The sequence below is a fragment of the Anopheles nili genome, chromosome 3 (genome assembly GCF_943737925.1).
Source record: "Anopheles nili chromosome 3, idAnoNiliSN_F5_01, whole genome shotgun sequence".
In the NCBI taxonomy this organism is placed as follows: domain Eukaryota; kingdom Metazoa; phylum Arthropoda; class Insecta; order Diptera; family Culicidae; genus Anopheles; species Anopheles nili.
In genome coordinates, this window is record NC_071292.1 from 23,219,910 (window position 1) to 23,235,061 (window position 15,152).

Below are 15,152 nucleotides of genomic sequence, written 5' to 3' on the forward strand. Positions count from 1 at the left end.
TTAAAATGAATCTTATGTGCGATCTAAATAATTAAAATCAAATTTTGATCTTAAAATAGACGGCTATCAATAGCCCAAAGTGCAGCTAGGATAAAGCGATCTATAACGAGAGAGAACGCATGCGAATAATCACGCGTTAGAGCAGACGACAATATGTGCTGATAACGCTATATGGTGATAGCTATGAGATTTGCACATACGTCTGAGCGAGAGAGAGCTATAAGAAACCAGTCTACCTCTTTGAAACATGTTGACTGGTATCAATGCCTGGTTTGTTATGTGCTAATAACGCTATATGGTGATAGCCATGAGATTTCCATAACGTGTGAATGAAGGAGAGAGCTATATAATACCAAGCTACCTCGTTGTAACATGTTTACTGTTATCAACGTTTGGGTTTGACTGGTAAAATCGGCTTCGAAATCCTACCGCTCGACGACGTCTTTACGAGTTCGTTGGACCTTTTCTGATCGGGTGAAATTGCGCTTCCTGGGAGTTGTGCGTGATTACAAGTTTTGTTTTGGTTTTTTTTGAAGGAGTTAAAGGAAATTCCATCATTTTAATACAGCGTTCACAGAGTATTGTCGCATGGCTAACGGGACTGGGCCTGATGGTTTGCTGTTCTTAGCTCGTTGTTATTGAAATATTGAAGTTTATGGCCATCAAATTATATTTCCAAAATAAAGAAGCAAATTACATTCTCTACATTAATGGTAATCAAATCGTAGTACATTAACAGTAACCGACCAATAGTATAAAATGCTAGATATGAAATTGGACGAAATTTGCCACAAACTAAATGATTGCGCTGAAACTACAGCATTTCAAGCTAGTTTGCGAAATGAAATACGCGATTAATGCGAAAAAAAAAACAACAGCAACATAGCTTTTGCAATAATGAAGCTCAAGCAAGAATACTCAAGTAACCCATGCTCATCATGCTTTCTGAAATTAAAATTGATTATACAACAATCGTTTTTTCTCACTATGATTGAAAAAAACCTATGAAATTACATTTGGATATGATTTCAAAACTCGTTTTTCTTTGGATAACTGAAAATATTTATTTATAGCTTGGGATTTAAAAGCATAATCAATGAGACATTATAAAGATTAATTTGAATATGAAACGTGGCTGGCACGCAGGCTCGAGTGAATTGGCGCTCTGGAAGACAATAAACAAAGTAAATAACGTCGAGGGACGTGATTGGACCAATCGATCAATCGTTGCACTATGGACGAGGCCTTGATACACCAAGACTGTTTTTATTCAAGGCTGTAATTTCCGTTGATTTCGTTAAACAAACACGCAAAATGGTATAAAATACAATGCAAATATGATGAAGAGATTTATTAGAAACAGTTTACTTCATTGTTTTGTTCGTAAAATGAATCTTAAGTGTGCATTAAAACATTAAAATTCGATTTCTATCCGATTTATTCTCAAGATTTTTGGCCACCAATAGCTCATAGTGCACCAAAAACGATGCGATCACCGGCGATAAAGAAGGCATGCGGATGTTAACGCGTTAGAGCAGGCGACGGTATGTGCTGATAACGCCATGCGGAGATAGTAATGAGATTTGCACATGCATCTGAGCGAGAGACAGATATAAAATACCAGGCTACCTCTTTGAAGCATGTTCTCCTGTTATTAAAGGCAGGTTTTGCCTAACAAAATCGGCTTCGAAATCCTCACGCGAAATGACGTCGTTATGAGGTCGACTTTTCTGATCGAGTGAATTTGGGCGGTTTCGGGAGTGGTGCATGAAAACGCACGAAATGCGAGTTTTGTTCCAATTTTTTGGGGACAACGCTGATTTTAAGGAATTTTGTATTTTAAAGAATATTTAATTACAATTTGATTTGACTTCAAAGTATTTTGTTTGTCGATGTTGATCATATTTAATTGCAGTACCGAATCAAAAAGCATAGCCGATAAAAATAAAAACATTATTTTGAATACGACACGTGGTGACTGGCACGTGAACTCGAACTATTTTGGCGCTATTTGGCTGAAAAACAATAAACTAAGTATATAACGTCGAGGGACGTGATTGGACCACATGATCTTGAGTTGCACTATGGGCCACATCGTCAATCAATAACACTGGTTTTGTTTATCACTCTAATTTCGTTACATTTCGTCAAACAAACACTCGGAATGGTATGAAAAACATTATTTGAATCTTCAAAGATTCATTGCAAACAGTTCTCTTCTTAATTTTTGTGTTTAAAATGAGTTTTATGTGCGATCTAAATAATTAAAATCAAATTTTGATCTTAAAATAGACGACTATCAATAGCCCAAAGTGCTCCTGGGACGAGGCGATCTATAGCGAAAGAGATAGCATAAGGATTGTCGGGCGTTAGAGAAGGCGACGGTATGTGCTGATAACGCTATCAGTAGATAGTAATAAGATTTGCACATGCGTCTGAGCGAGAGACAGATATAAAATACCAGGCTACCTCTTTGAATCATGTTCTCCTGTTATTAAAGGCAGGTTTTGCCTAACAAAATCGACTTCGAAATCCTCACGCGAAATGACGTCGTTACGAGGTCGATCGGGTGAAATTGCTGTTTCGGGAGTCGATTGCGTTGAAACGCGTAAATTGCGAGTTTTGTTATGATTTTTGAAGATCAATGCCGATATTTTGATAGATTATAGAAAAAAGAACTATAAACACGCTTTATTTGCACTTTTTAACGAGGGACTATATAAAAAAATCATTAAATCACATGAAAAAGAACTAGTTCCCATAAGATTTAATGCTGGCATCACGTAGTGGATCCGCATGGTTGGAAGGACTTGCCTCGATTATTTGCTTCTCTAAGCTCTTAAATCATAAAATTTAAATCTATGATCATTAGTTAAATAACACAACATGATATAGGTTTTATACTACTGTAGGTCATTACAATTTAAAACGAATATGATGAAATATAAAACATAGATAGTAAAGGCAGAAAATAATTTGAATTTGTATTTTGATCATGCTCAAAATCATGCACTTTTAAAATAATGAACTACGTATCAAAATTTAATGAGTAAAATAAGAAATTTCATTTCAAACGTTGCAAGAAAATCATTAAAATGAACAAGGGCAGCAAATTATTGCGAGCCACCACTCAAAGCCATCTTCATTGACATTCTTAACTGTTTGCATATGCTTCTTTTAAACGCATACCGTCTTTTAGCGCATCTATTTAACCGGCGTTTCTTCAACGGATGACGAATTAATTCCACCGCTCATAACGCCCTGTTTTAAGAGGAGGAAAAATCCTCAAACCAAACACCGCGCTGCTGTTTGGGAATTGAAAGAAGCTTCACAAACATCTCTCCCCGCTCGTGGCGAAACGACTTCGATTAACATAATCGCCCAGGTGAACATCCAAAGCACCGTTCCTGCCCCCCGGGGAAATGGCTGGCAAGACGGTGAGGGGTTTGCAGGGGGGCAAACGGAATTCTTTCGTTCCAAATTTCGCAGCCATTTCCACGTCCCCTTATGGTCGGCCTTTTCGTGTTTTTGCCAATGATTTCAATTTGCCCACGGGAATGTATGTGGTACTGAGCTCTTCGCTTTGATCAAACCCAGTCGAATTGTTTTTAGTTATTCGCTTTTCATTAACTCCCCCACCCACGACCAGGAAAACCCCCACACCACGCCAACGGGATGAGAAGAAGAAAAATTCAACACACACACGCACGCACACGGCACCCATAAATAGATAGACAGGAATTACCGTGGCACGGAGAAAAGAGCAGTTCATTATGGCAAGGGTTGGTACCGACACCTGCCACGGCGTGTGTGTGTTTCTAGGGATGTCTGAATTTTTTTTTTCTATCACCTCCTGCTTCTTTTCAGTCTTTGCTTTTTTGTTTCTGTCCATCTCCCCTCAACACGGGTGGATTGGATTTTTCCGATACGTTTTCAAAGCCGTTGTCGTGCCATTCAGAAACGCGCAGAGAAACACACGTCGGCCGCCGTTTCCGTTCCGGATAGCCCGGTAGGCGAACCGTCGCCGGTACAGGACCCTTTTGGTCCTTGAAACACCGGTCGCAGAGCAGAGCTGAAGGGTAGGGGCCCTAGTGCGTGGTTGCGGTGCGACGAGCCTTCGATTTCGCTTCACCCCTCTTCAATTAAATTAATTTAGAGCGCATGGAAGTCGCCGGGTGACGTTAACCGCAGAACAAAACAGGGCGCCGGCGAGTGGAATCAGGACGATGAGCTCGTGAGTGTGTGTGTGAGTGTGTGCGTGAAGGAGAAGGACACCCTGGCACAGGTCGCGTGTGTCTTTACATTACGCTCGTTAGGAGCATACATTAGGCATAAAATATCTGCCACCATTACAAGAGGACGACTACCCACCGGTGGGAGGAAAATCTCATTTGGAAGCGTGTCTCCTGATAAACAAAATATCGGTTCTTTCATCCTCCGGCCAGGGGATCGTCCTTGCCAGCGGTTGCCGGCTCCCTAGAGCGACGTTTTCGACGTTCGAGATCTTACTCGGGTTGGTTTTGTGCTGGCGAAGTACCCACGAAACGAAGGACGAACCGGAAGGACTAATCAGGCAGCTCTAGCGGTGGGTTTCGGAAGGTAAAGTTAAAAATTAATTGGATATGATCATAATTGGGCTACATTGGGCGTGATCGGGGATGAAGTTTTGCAGCAGCTCGGTTTCGATGCTAATAAGAAATTACGAACGAATCGTGCAGAGGTAAGCGTGCAACGGTCGGCCGAAGAAGCGGATAATTTACCTTGCGCTTGTGTTGGCGCAGGTTTTGCATGCAATCAAATCAACCTCCACGCCGTGCTTTTGCTGGAATCAATTTCAAAGTTTGCCGATTATCAAACCAGCGTCACTTGGCTTCTGTATAATGCACGCTTAAAGCCGTATTAAACACCCGCGTAATCGTCAAATGCCACAAAGCCAAAGCGTGCGATTCTCACAAGCTCCCAAAAAAAACAAAAACCGCTCGCTTGAACCCGCGCGTCATCGCCCTTCGCGAAGGGTGAAGCGTGGATTGACGGATTCACCCTGACAGTGACATGTTTATTCTCGCACGGCCAAGAGTTCTTAAGCGACGTGATCCTGCTGAGAGGATTTTGGTAGGCGACGGCCCTGGCAGCCGGCTTTCTAATGGCCATCAATCGGTTTCCGGTTGTTTTTGACTCCTATCCAATCAGCAACGCGTCACTCAGAGCAGTCCCGGCGGGACGATAATGGGGCCGTGTTGACGAAGATGAAGTGAGAGAGAGAGAGAGTGAGAGTGAGCCATTTCCTCCCACCGTGGAGGTGGTGGTGGTGGTGGTAAGAAATTAGGATTTCATACGGATGCGTGCGGTGACGCAGCCAAGCGCCCTTGAGGCTTATGTCACCGGCAATAGGTTTTCTCGGCGATCCGTCGTTCCAAACGACGATGACGACTGTCAGCTTCGTTGGACGCGGGTCCTGGCAGGAACCTGCGGAAGGAGAGTCCGCCTGTCTCATCCCCATCAAGACGCTGCATACACGAACAGTGAGTGCCAATAGTCGAACGATGGACGATGTGAGGTGCAAAACGAGATTTCCGCAAGGACAAAAAGGATGTTCGAACGTGTTCGTGTTCTTATTTCCTGCTCTCATTACGCGCAGTCCCATGGGGGCTCGCGGTTTCAGCAAGTAGTGTCTGTTTTTGCAACGAACTGTTGGACAACAAAGCACGCGCCTACACACCCACACACACCCACACAATCACGCCCACAGGATAATGGCGTAGATTAACCGAGTTCCATTGATTCGCTGGCACGGCTCGGCTCATTCACCGTATCCCGATAGCGAAGATGTCCTTGCTGTCAGCGTCACCGCCAGCGATGCGATGTCTGCCTGCCCGCGAGTCCTTGCCCGGACCGGTTTCGTCCCGTCGAGGCGTCCCCGGTCGCCAGGGACCAAACCAGGGCGCAAAACCGCGCACTAGTCAAATCATCAAACGAGCGCGCTTCTCGCACCCCACGGCTGTCCGGCACGAGGGCGTGCGGGATGAATTTGATGTTGATATAAATTAAATAGGGTTGAAGCAGCAGCAGCAGAAGCAGCAGAAGCAGCAGCAGTTCCTCATGCCTGCGCGTGACATTTGAATCACATTTCAATCAATGTGCCGCAGCTGAAGCATTCGATGTCGCCGGGAACCACGCACGGCGGTTACATTCGTCGTCCTTGCGCGGGGGATCGCTTATCTGCGTCCTGTGTGAGTGTGAGTGCGTTTCTTTTTCTCTTGCTTTTGTTGGCTGTGACATCAGTCGCATTTACCTGGAAGGGCAGAGAATGTGCGCAGTTGTGGGATTAGAGTCTGTTGTGCGCTGATAATGACAATTGTGACAGTGACGCGTTTGAATTCGTGTCCTTCGATCCTTCGTTCTGATTTTTAGCTGGCTTAGGTATGCTTTCGCGTACGTAGGGGAATCATTTACAAGAATAATAAAAAACCATTTTTTTTGGCTTGGCTTCGTAAAAGCCACCCGAATGCTACACATTTTGCTGGGTTTTTGGTTGTAATTTTATTCTGTCCGTTTTTTCAACCGCTTTCCGCTTCCCAGCGCGTATGCATTCCTTCAGGTAGCGTATTCCTTTAAATTTACATTTCAATTTAAAACACATCAGCAACGGGCTGCCACGGGCGGGGACACATTTTTTCCCTCCCCACCCACTCGCTCCCCCTTTCAACCCCACCGCCTGGTGGGGATATTCTTTTGCAATCTCGCGACATTGTTTATGCTGTGTCGTAAATTAACTCCCCTCGGGCTTGCGCCCCCAGCAACACATCTGGCTACTCTGGCAGCCCAAACAAAACGAACGCGAATCCAGCACCCAAACGAGAATCCAAGTGCACAACCCAACACCACAGGGCTAGTCATTTGCTCATTTGGACAGCCTGACTGCAAGGGTGCAGGTGTGAGTGGCCCTTCGTGAGACCCCAGCGATCCGGCGATGACAATTCCGCTTTCCCGATGGCACGTCGATTGGTGGAGTGCCGTAGTTCGATTGAGCCAACCGCGGGAGACCATAACTCCGCCAACGCGCGACATCGCTTCGCTTCAGTATCAATCGCTCGAGAACCCTTCAAAAACCCGCTGGCCACCTGCCAGCGGCGTGTGACAAGACATGTGCTGGTTAATTATCATAAAAACACATGAAAACGACACTTCATTCCATCTCGTTTATTATCGGAATGGCTCGTTTTCCGATGACAAATTGTGATAACGCGCCGCGAACGGGCACCGGGCCACAGGGCACGGGGTGGTGGAAGGAGGGCGCCGAGGGAGGGCGGTGGCTCATTTTCCGAGCTGCCACAACACGAACCGGACAGCGCGTTTCATATCAAAGTGCATAAATAAAACGAGAAAAATGGAAAACCGTGTTCGATTGGAAAACAATTGGAAAAATAATGCAAAAAAAAAGAAACACGGGGTTTCGAAGGGGTGGGAAAAAGGGCACACCCGCGAACGCATACACATGTTGTCCGCCGCGAGCGAATGCACCGGGCCAGGCACACGGTGACACTGGAAGCTGGCACTATCGAGGCACCGGTGCACCGGTTCGACGTCAGATTCCGGTCGAACACGGCGCTTCTCACCGGGCTCACGGCTCATTAAAGTCGCCAAATCAATTAGATAAATAATCTACATATCATTAATTAAATTTCATGCCGTCTGATTCGGATTCCTCCGAGTGTAATTGAAACATCAATTTAATGTGTATAATTTATGGTACTTTGATATGCGGTGGCAATCAAAACATGATATTGTGCCTCGAGGAAAATCGGCTTTTGACAACTCGGCCTGCGCGGAAAAAGGCGGAGGAAAATCAGAGACAGGTGGCGGTGGAAAATGGCCACCGAGCACTTGGGAATTGTAATGAGCCTTGGCGGGGAAAAGTTGCATTATTTTAAATATCGCTTGCCTAAAGTGCTCTTTTTGACACTGACTCGATTTTTTTTTTCGCAACCGCATAAAAGCGTATGTAACTTAAGCGAGAGAGCGCGTCAAAGTAGGCTGGTTGGTCGGGAAAACGTGACGTGACGTTAGTTCGTGCTGACTGTCAGCATGGGTGAAATAACGCAAAACGTGGACCTTAAGACGGGGTTTTACGACGAGGAAGATTTTGAAGTCATTTTTGGGTTCGACGACCAAGCGGCTTGGGAGCGTTTGCATTCCTTTCCGAACACGGTCAGATTATTTCTCAGGTATGTCGCGTGAATTGGGTGGAATTGTATGCATTTTTACGGTGCTGTGTGTTCTCTCTCTCTCTCTCTCTCTCTCACCTTTCGGTAGCTCCCATGTGCAGGCCGTGGTTGGAATCGAACTCGGCACAAACACCTCCGAAGAGCACCCGTGGAAGGAAGTTAAAAAGGAGAAGCTTGAAAGATGCCTCGGATTGGGCTCCGAAGAGGAACTGAAGCTGACGGAAGCGCTCCAGAGCCTGGAAACCGGCACGTCCATTATCATCGAGTATCTGCCCGACCAATCGGCGGAGAACGATGCGTTTCTGGTTTACACGGATCTCCGGGAAATCAAGGAAGCCAGCGAGCTCATCCGCAAGCTGGAGCTTTTCGAACGCTTGAAGCAGCGAATGTTGACGGAAAAGCGCTCCCGAAACGCGTGGATCGACGCGGGCACGGAATCGGAAATCGCACGATGGAAACGAACACCGAACGAGCCCGTTCTTAAGATGGAAGTTCAGACCGTGCTGCAGGTTTTGGGGAACAACCAAAAGCTGGCTCCCAGAAACGTGGGTGACGTGCGCGACGGTTACGCCGAGCTGATGCCGTTCAAGTGGAAAACGATCAATATGGTGCGAAAAATCACCACTCAAGGAACGCAAGTCCGGCCGGTGTCCTTCGGTCGCTTTCAGCAAACGGAACTTCCGTTCCCGACAAACGCCGCGACCCAGTATCGGCTCGCAGATGCCGCCGGTGAGTTTGATCCATCGACGATCCTGGCGTCGCTGGAATCCCCGACGGAGGCCATCACAAAAGAGGCCAAATTCAACGAAATAAAGCTCTACGAAAACGACTACGACAACACCGAAGGGCCCGTGCATGCCCACCGTACGCCTGAGGTCAACGAGGTGTTGTCGTTCATGAACCGATCGCTGTGCATCGGACGCAGTGTTTGTGCGATGGATTGGCACTCGGAGCAGTCGGGCATTTTTGTGGCCTCGTACACGTTCGAGACGCTATCGGATCTCGCCACCAGTCTGCAGAAACCCTCGGAACGACCCTTTGGAGATAATCTCAATAGAGCGACGTTCGAAGCTTGCACTGTGCTGCTGTGGAGCTTCGAGGACACGCTCGAACCGCTGCTCGAACTGAAGACGATCCGCGAGGTGACGAGTCTCTCGTTTTGCCCGTACGATGCCAATCTGCTGGTAGGTGGGCTGTCAAACGGCCAGATAGTGCTGTGGGCCGACTTGACCGACGAGATCGAACGAGTAGAGCGAGCCAAAAGGGCCTCTAGTGGGTCGAGTGAATATCGGCGTCAAATTCGCGCGATCATGGAGTACCCGATCGAGGAGAAGATCGATCGGTTGGTGAATCCGGCAGCCGTAAGTTCGCTGCAGCACTCTTCCAGGGGTGCGATCACCAGCATTAAGTGGCTTCCACGAAATCACTACTGCACCACCACAGGACACGTGAAACCGCACGCGGACAAAGAGTTCCGTTTCATGGTGACGGCCTCACTAGACGGGAGTGTGTGCATTTGGGATTTGGATTTCGCAACGCCTGCCCTTCAGAAGCTGTTGGCGTCGGCGAAAGTCAACAAGGCACAGCAAGCCGAAAGGACGATGTACCAGCGCGTGAATAATCTGTTCTTTCCGAACTTCAAGTTGCTTTGTGAGGTGCCTATCATGGCGCTGGTAATCGATGAAGCGATCTATCTTTCGACACCTCTGGACGAGTGTACGACTTTAACAAAGCGTGTTAAGCACCGGCTAGAGCCAGTCCCGATGGCCTGTGAGATGAGCATTATGTTGGGATCGCTCACTGGGCAGATCGTTGAGGCGTCCTGGGAAGGATACGATTTCGAGCAGTGCACAATAGTGACGGATGAGTCGGTGCAAGTAGCTCATGTTCGCGGTTCTATCCACGATGGTCCGATCCTGGCGATGGAACGCAATCCAATCGTCCAGAGCGTGTTCCTATCTATCGGTGGTCACGTGCTGGCTATTTCGAGTCAGGACGACAAGAGTTCGCCGGTGTTCTGGCGAAAGAAGAGCGCAATGGTGACTGCGGCCCGATGGAGTCTCGATCGCGTGTCCGTTTTCTTTATCGGGCTGAGCAACGGTGACTTCGAGATCTGGGATTTGAATCGTAAGTGCTAAGGCTTGGAGTGGGTGTGTTTTTTTGGGAACAAATTTCATCCACCTTTGGCTTTGCAGTGAGAACATTTCGTGCAAGCATTTGCATGAACCTTGGGGCGGAAGCGCTCACGTCCATTTCCCAGCACCGGTTGGCGAGTGCGCGACACTGTTTGGCTGTTGCTGATCATAACGCGAACATTCGCATCTTCGCGATCGCGCCCGGGTTTGTGAACCCCGTACCGAACGAGGAGGAAACGTTCCGTGGCATGATACAGCGAGAGCTTTCGCGCAAGGCTGAGCAGATCGGTTGGTGTAAGGCTTATTACAAGCGGAATGCGGCCGCCATCGAAGCCCAGCTTCAAGCGGAAGCCGAAGCCAGAGAGCTGAAACTGCAGGAGGACGCTGAACGGGTGAAAACTGACGCCACAGAAGGAAAATCGGAAGCCTCGGTGAAGGCAAAGAAAGCGCAAGAACTCGACAAACGGTTGCCGTTGAGCGAACGGTTGGAGCAAAAGTACCAAGCTAAGCATTTCCAAACGTTGCTGCGCCAGTTGATGGCACGCCGAAACGTCAGCCCAGAGCGAATGGCTCGGCAGATGCGTCCGGTAGTGGAACGTCGCCGGTACAATGCCGAAAAGCGCCAAGCCATCGATGCAAACCTCGCGCTTATGGAGGGCGATTTTACGGGCGTACATAAGTTGTTGCGTCCCGCGGAAAAATCCACGGAAAATCGCAGTACGCCTGATCCGAATCGATCAGAGCGCGTGGAAAACCTCCGGCAGCATATCGCCGACTACGGGCGCGTCGAATCGGAAGCTCAGGAAGCGTTACGGACGCATTATCTGCCAACGATGGAGTCATTTACGGAGGTGCTGATGAAGAGCAAAGATCGTCGCGATAGGGTTAGCATCGTCGTCGGGACGAATTTGCACCACTTGCTGGGTTACGAGAACAAGCGAAGCCTTCGTAGGCAAGGCGTAGCTCCAAGGACACTGCTGGAGGATCTTGAACCGATTGGTGAGGACGAGGATGCCGCTAAGGATCCTGATCAGGCTGAAGAAGACGATCAAGCTAATGTAAATCGCAAAAGCGTGAATAATTAGACACGAAGTGAGACTTTTCGGAAGTCTCCCCATGATGGTTGTGTAAAAGATTGTATGATGTGATGGGATAAATTTAAAAACCATAGTAAAATACATTCGACCATTCACTCGCTGGCTCCGAATTGTCCTGCCGCACGACGCGCACTCGAGATAAATTAAAGAGCCCTGGTTGTGCACCGGTACCGTTTCGACATGACAAACATTAAAATAGTGACCGGCGGCATCCACACGCCCATTTGGGGCTCACACATTTCGTGCGGTTTCGAAACCATGCCACAGGATCCGGATCCGGAATCCGGAGCACATGGCCACGGAAGCCCCGGGGAGTGGGCGTGCAAATGAAAAATTGAAACAATTTTTGATGGATGATGCTCGGTAGGATGTCGACATGGCCGCATCAAATTAAGTGAGAGTTAAATATACTGAATATCGTGATTTGTGAGATTTTTCCCGTAGTTTTCCCTCGCCCCTGCGCGGTTGGGATGTGCTGTTTTTGTCGCTGGTTTTTTTTTCTTTGCTAGTGAATGATTCGAAGTGATTAAACCGTGACAGACGAAACCGGTGGGTGGCGCACGCGGACGATAGCAGAGAGTATTTACGGCGAAGCGCTATAGGTTTCGGTGTTGTTGCATGGTTGTTTCTTTTGGTTGAAAAATTTTGGGCTGGTTTATTTTTTCCTCATCTGTTTTGGCGCGTCCAACCGACGGTCGGCCGCTGAGATTGTTGCTTTTCGAGCGTGTCAAAAAAGAATGCCGCTCTCCCATGGGGGTGTGATGGACGGTGCGCTCTAGAGCGATGCACTTCACACGAGAAGGTTCGCAACGGGAAAATCTCTTCGGATCGGAAAACTCGCGCGCGTACCGAGGTGCCACCGCGTGCCGAGGTGGGTGTTTTCGTGTTGGGGCTCGTCTCGCGAGGAACACACCTTGGGGCTTGATTAATGGGTGATAATCAATTTGGAACCCCGGTCCGGCTGAGATGGTCGGTAATTCGTGTCTTGGATGGACGTGTGACGTGTTTACTACGGTTCTATTCTTTAACGCGCGTTCACGATAGATCAGATTGTACATTGCGTGGTGTTTTTGAGCGAGAATCCCGCTTTCAGGGGGTTTAATAGGTGTTATTTTATGTACGGTGACAGGTGTTTTACAGTTCGCTCAAAGACCAAAAAATAAAGAGAATAATGCAGAGTGTATATGTGCTTGTTCGTGTTAGGCGTACAATAATTTCTTACGATGACATGTTAAGCATGCCATGAAGCGTGCTACCGTCATCAAGAACGAAGCCATTGAAAGTGTATGTTTTTTTATACCATCCAAGCACTCGCTGGTCGCATCAGTTTCACTTCCCAGACACTTGTTACCGTTTGCAGAAAAAAAACCCGCAACGACAAACGTGATTCGAGAGGCCATGTCAAACCCGTCAGAAATGTCCACCGAAACGAGCAGCTCCAAAGCAAATGGTACCAACCGGAACGATCGTCGCAACACGCAGCGAACGAAGAACTTTCACCATCGCTATCTGGCCATGTGCCGATCGAAAAACTTCCAACCACTGCCGGAGATCGTGAAGCCGAAGGGCAAGGATGAGTTTCTGGATGTGTACGGCGATCGGTTCAAGGGCTGCGACTGGCAGCTGATCGTGGATGCCCTGCGGGACGACAAATCGCTGCAACATCTGGCCTTGCGGTTGCGAAAAACGTACGCTGAAGGTATGTGCCGCTGACGGGCAGGTGGATGTGCAAAAGCTCGTGGTTCAGAGAAGGATATTTTTCGCTGCAGGAAACGATGGAATCGTGCCTCATTACTTGGGCGATGGACCCGGTGCCGAGCGAACGGCCATCATGAACAAGCGCATGTTTAAACGGCTTATCGACACGTTGGCTGTTTTTCTGAAATCCAACAGAACCATTACGAGCTTCACGCTGGAGGGCTTTCCGTTGGTGGGCGTTCGTTTGACTGCTCTTATAACGGTGGGTATTTGGCCATGCTCGCAAAAGCCATCTGTATGATAATCGTGGCTTTCCCAGGGTCTTCATCTGAACAACTCACTGACGGAACTGAATCTGGCCCGGTGTTCTATCCGCGATGAGGGATGTGAGGCAGTGTGCGCGGAGATCAAGTTCCTTCCGAACCTGCAGGTGTTAAACCTGACCGCCTGTCACCTGACGGCGAAAGGTTGCCAGTCGATCGCGGACGTAGTAAGGTTCCAAAAAATCCAACGCTACGCCTCGAGCTGGGAACGATCGCTACGCTACCGAGACACCGATGGAGATAAGGTGTTGGGGCTGCGGTATCTGTACCTGAGCCACAACCCGACCATCGGAGACTACGGTTTGCTGGAGCTGACGGACGTCCTGAAGGAGGACGCCTGGGTTCGCCAGGTGCACGTGTGCAACTGCGGGCTAACCGATGTTGGGGCACAGTTCCTGATCGAGTGTCTCAATCTGAACGGCACGATCGAGAAGTTTGACATTCGCGAGAACAATAAAATCTCCAACGATGCGTGTCACGAGATTCTCGTCAAGTTGGGAGCGAACGATCTGGATGATGGTTCTGACTCACCATCCGGGCCCAAGAAGTGCATTAAAACAATGGCTGGTCTCAGGTGGGTACTTGCGAGTGAGGTAGCGAAACAAAAAAAATGTTCGATATCGTGCCTTTCAGAGAGCATTGCGAAAACCTGGAGCTGCAACTCGAAACGGAGCGCAATCGAAATGCCCAGCTGGGAACGATGGTGGATCAGCTGCACATGCAGCTGGGCGATTATGCTACGCACATGAACGAGCTGCAGCGTGAGCTGAATAGTCTGATCAAGGCGTAAGTAATCGCTTGTGTTCATTCGTTAACACTCTTTCGCTAACACACTAAATGTCCACTTCTTCCCATTCTCAGGAGAAACGAGCTGCTGGAGAAAGTGAAGAAGTTAGAAGGCAAATCCTCCCGAAAGGCATCCACGTGTGCGCTGCGTAAAACGCAGAGTGAAGCATTCGCACCGCTGGAGCAACCGCCGGCAATGGCTTCCAAGTCCGAAATGATCGTCAAAAAGGATGCACATTCGGCACACACGTCCCCGGCCGGGCGAGTGATAGAGCGCTCAATCGGCGATTGGGACGCTGGTGACGAGCAGCAGGAAGATTCTAGCTGCAAAAAAATGTGAAAACTCTCCTTTCGGTCCGGAAAACGTCCAACCAAATCGTTCCTGTCATAGCACGTCCTTGTGTGGTTCTTAGAAATGTATTGTTGCGCCATTAGCAGTTGTGTTGGCTTTTGGATCCACTCCCGAGGACACGCATTCCACACATCACACCACGAGGAGAATGTTTTCTGCCCTGCTGCGACGAGTGCGTCCTGATGGATTCTCGAGCGCATTCCCCATCACGCATCGTGCCGTGGAGCACGCCAAACGCACGCAGCAGCGGCAGATGTTTATCCTAATCGCTTAAACGCTTGTTTGCCTCGACAAAGAGCAGAAGCAACAGGATCTCCGTGGCACCCGTGCCAGCAACCGAACGACCAGGGGGCATGATTCGAGCGCAGATTGTCGAGTAAATCGCAAACGCAAAGAGATTGACGATGATACATGATGCATCATGAGTGCGCCCGACCGACCGCCATTTGTTGCTGCACGACCACGTTCGGTTCAGGACGGTTCGGTTCGTCCTTGGCGCTCTCGGCCTCTTTATCAGCTCGCCTGATTCACCGCTT

The 15,152-nt window shown here is 48.4% G+C and overlaps 2 protein-coding genes across 2 annotated transcripts; both read left to right on the plus strand.

Moving 5' to 3' along the window:
- The first annotated feature begins 9,121 nt into the window (after positions 1–9,121).
- LOC128723917 (dynein axonemal intermediate chain 3-like) lies at positions 9,122–11,445 on the plus strand. Its single transcript, XM_053817682.1, has 2 exons — positions 9,122–10,352; positions 10,421–11,445. Exons 1-2 carry the CDS (start codon positions 9,122–9,124, stop codon positions 11,443–11,445), a joined length of 2,256 nt encoding a protein of 751 aa, XP_053673657.1.
- Positions 11,446–12,873: 1,428 nt separating this feature from the next.
- Positions 12,874–14,604, plus strand: LOC128723918 (protein Cep78 homolog). Its single transcript, XM_053817683.1, has 5 exons — positions 12,874–13,156; positions 13,227–13,417; positions 13,475–14,052; positions 14,112–14,264; positions 14,340–14,604. The coding sequence occupies exons 1-5, from the start codon at positions 12,874–12,876 to the stop codon at positions 14,602–14,604; spliced, it is 1,470 nt and encodes a 489-aa protein (XP_053673658.1).
- Positions 14,605–15,152: the final 548 nt, after the last annotated feature.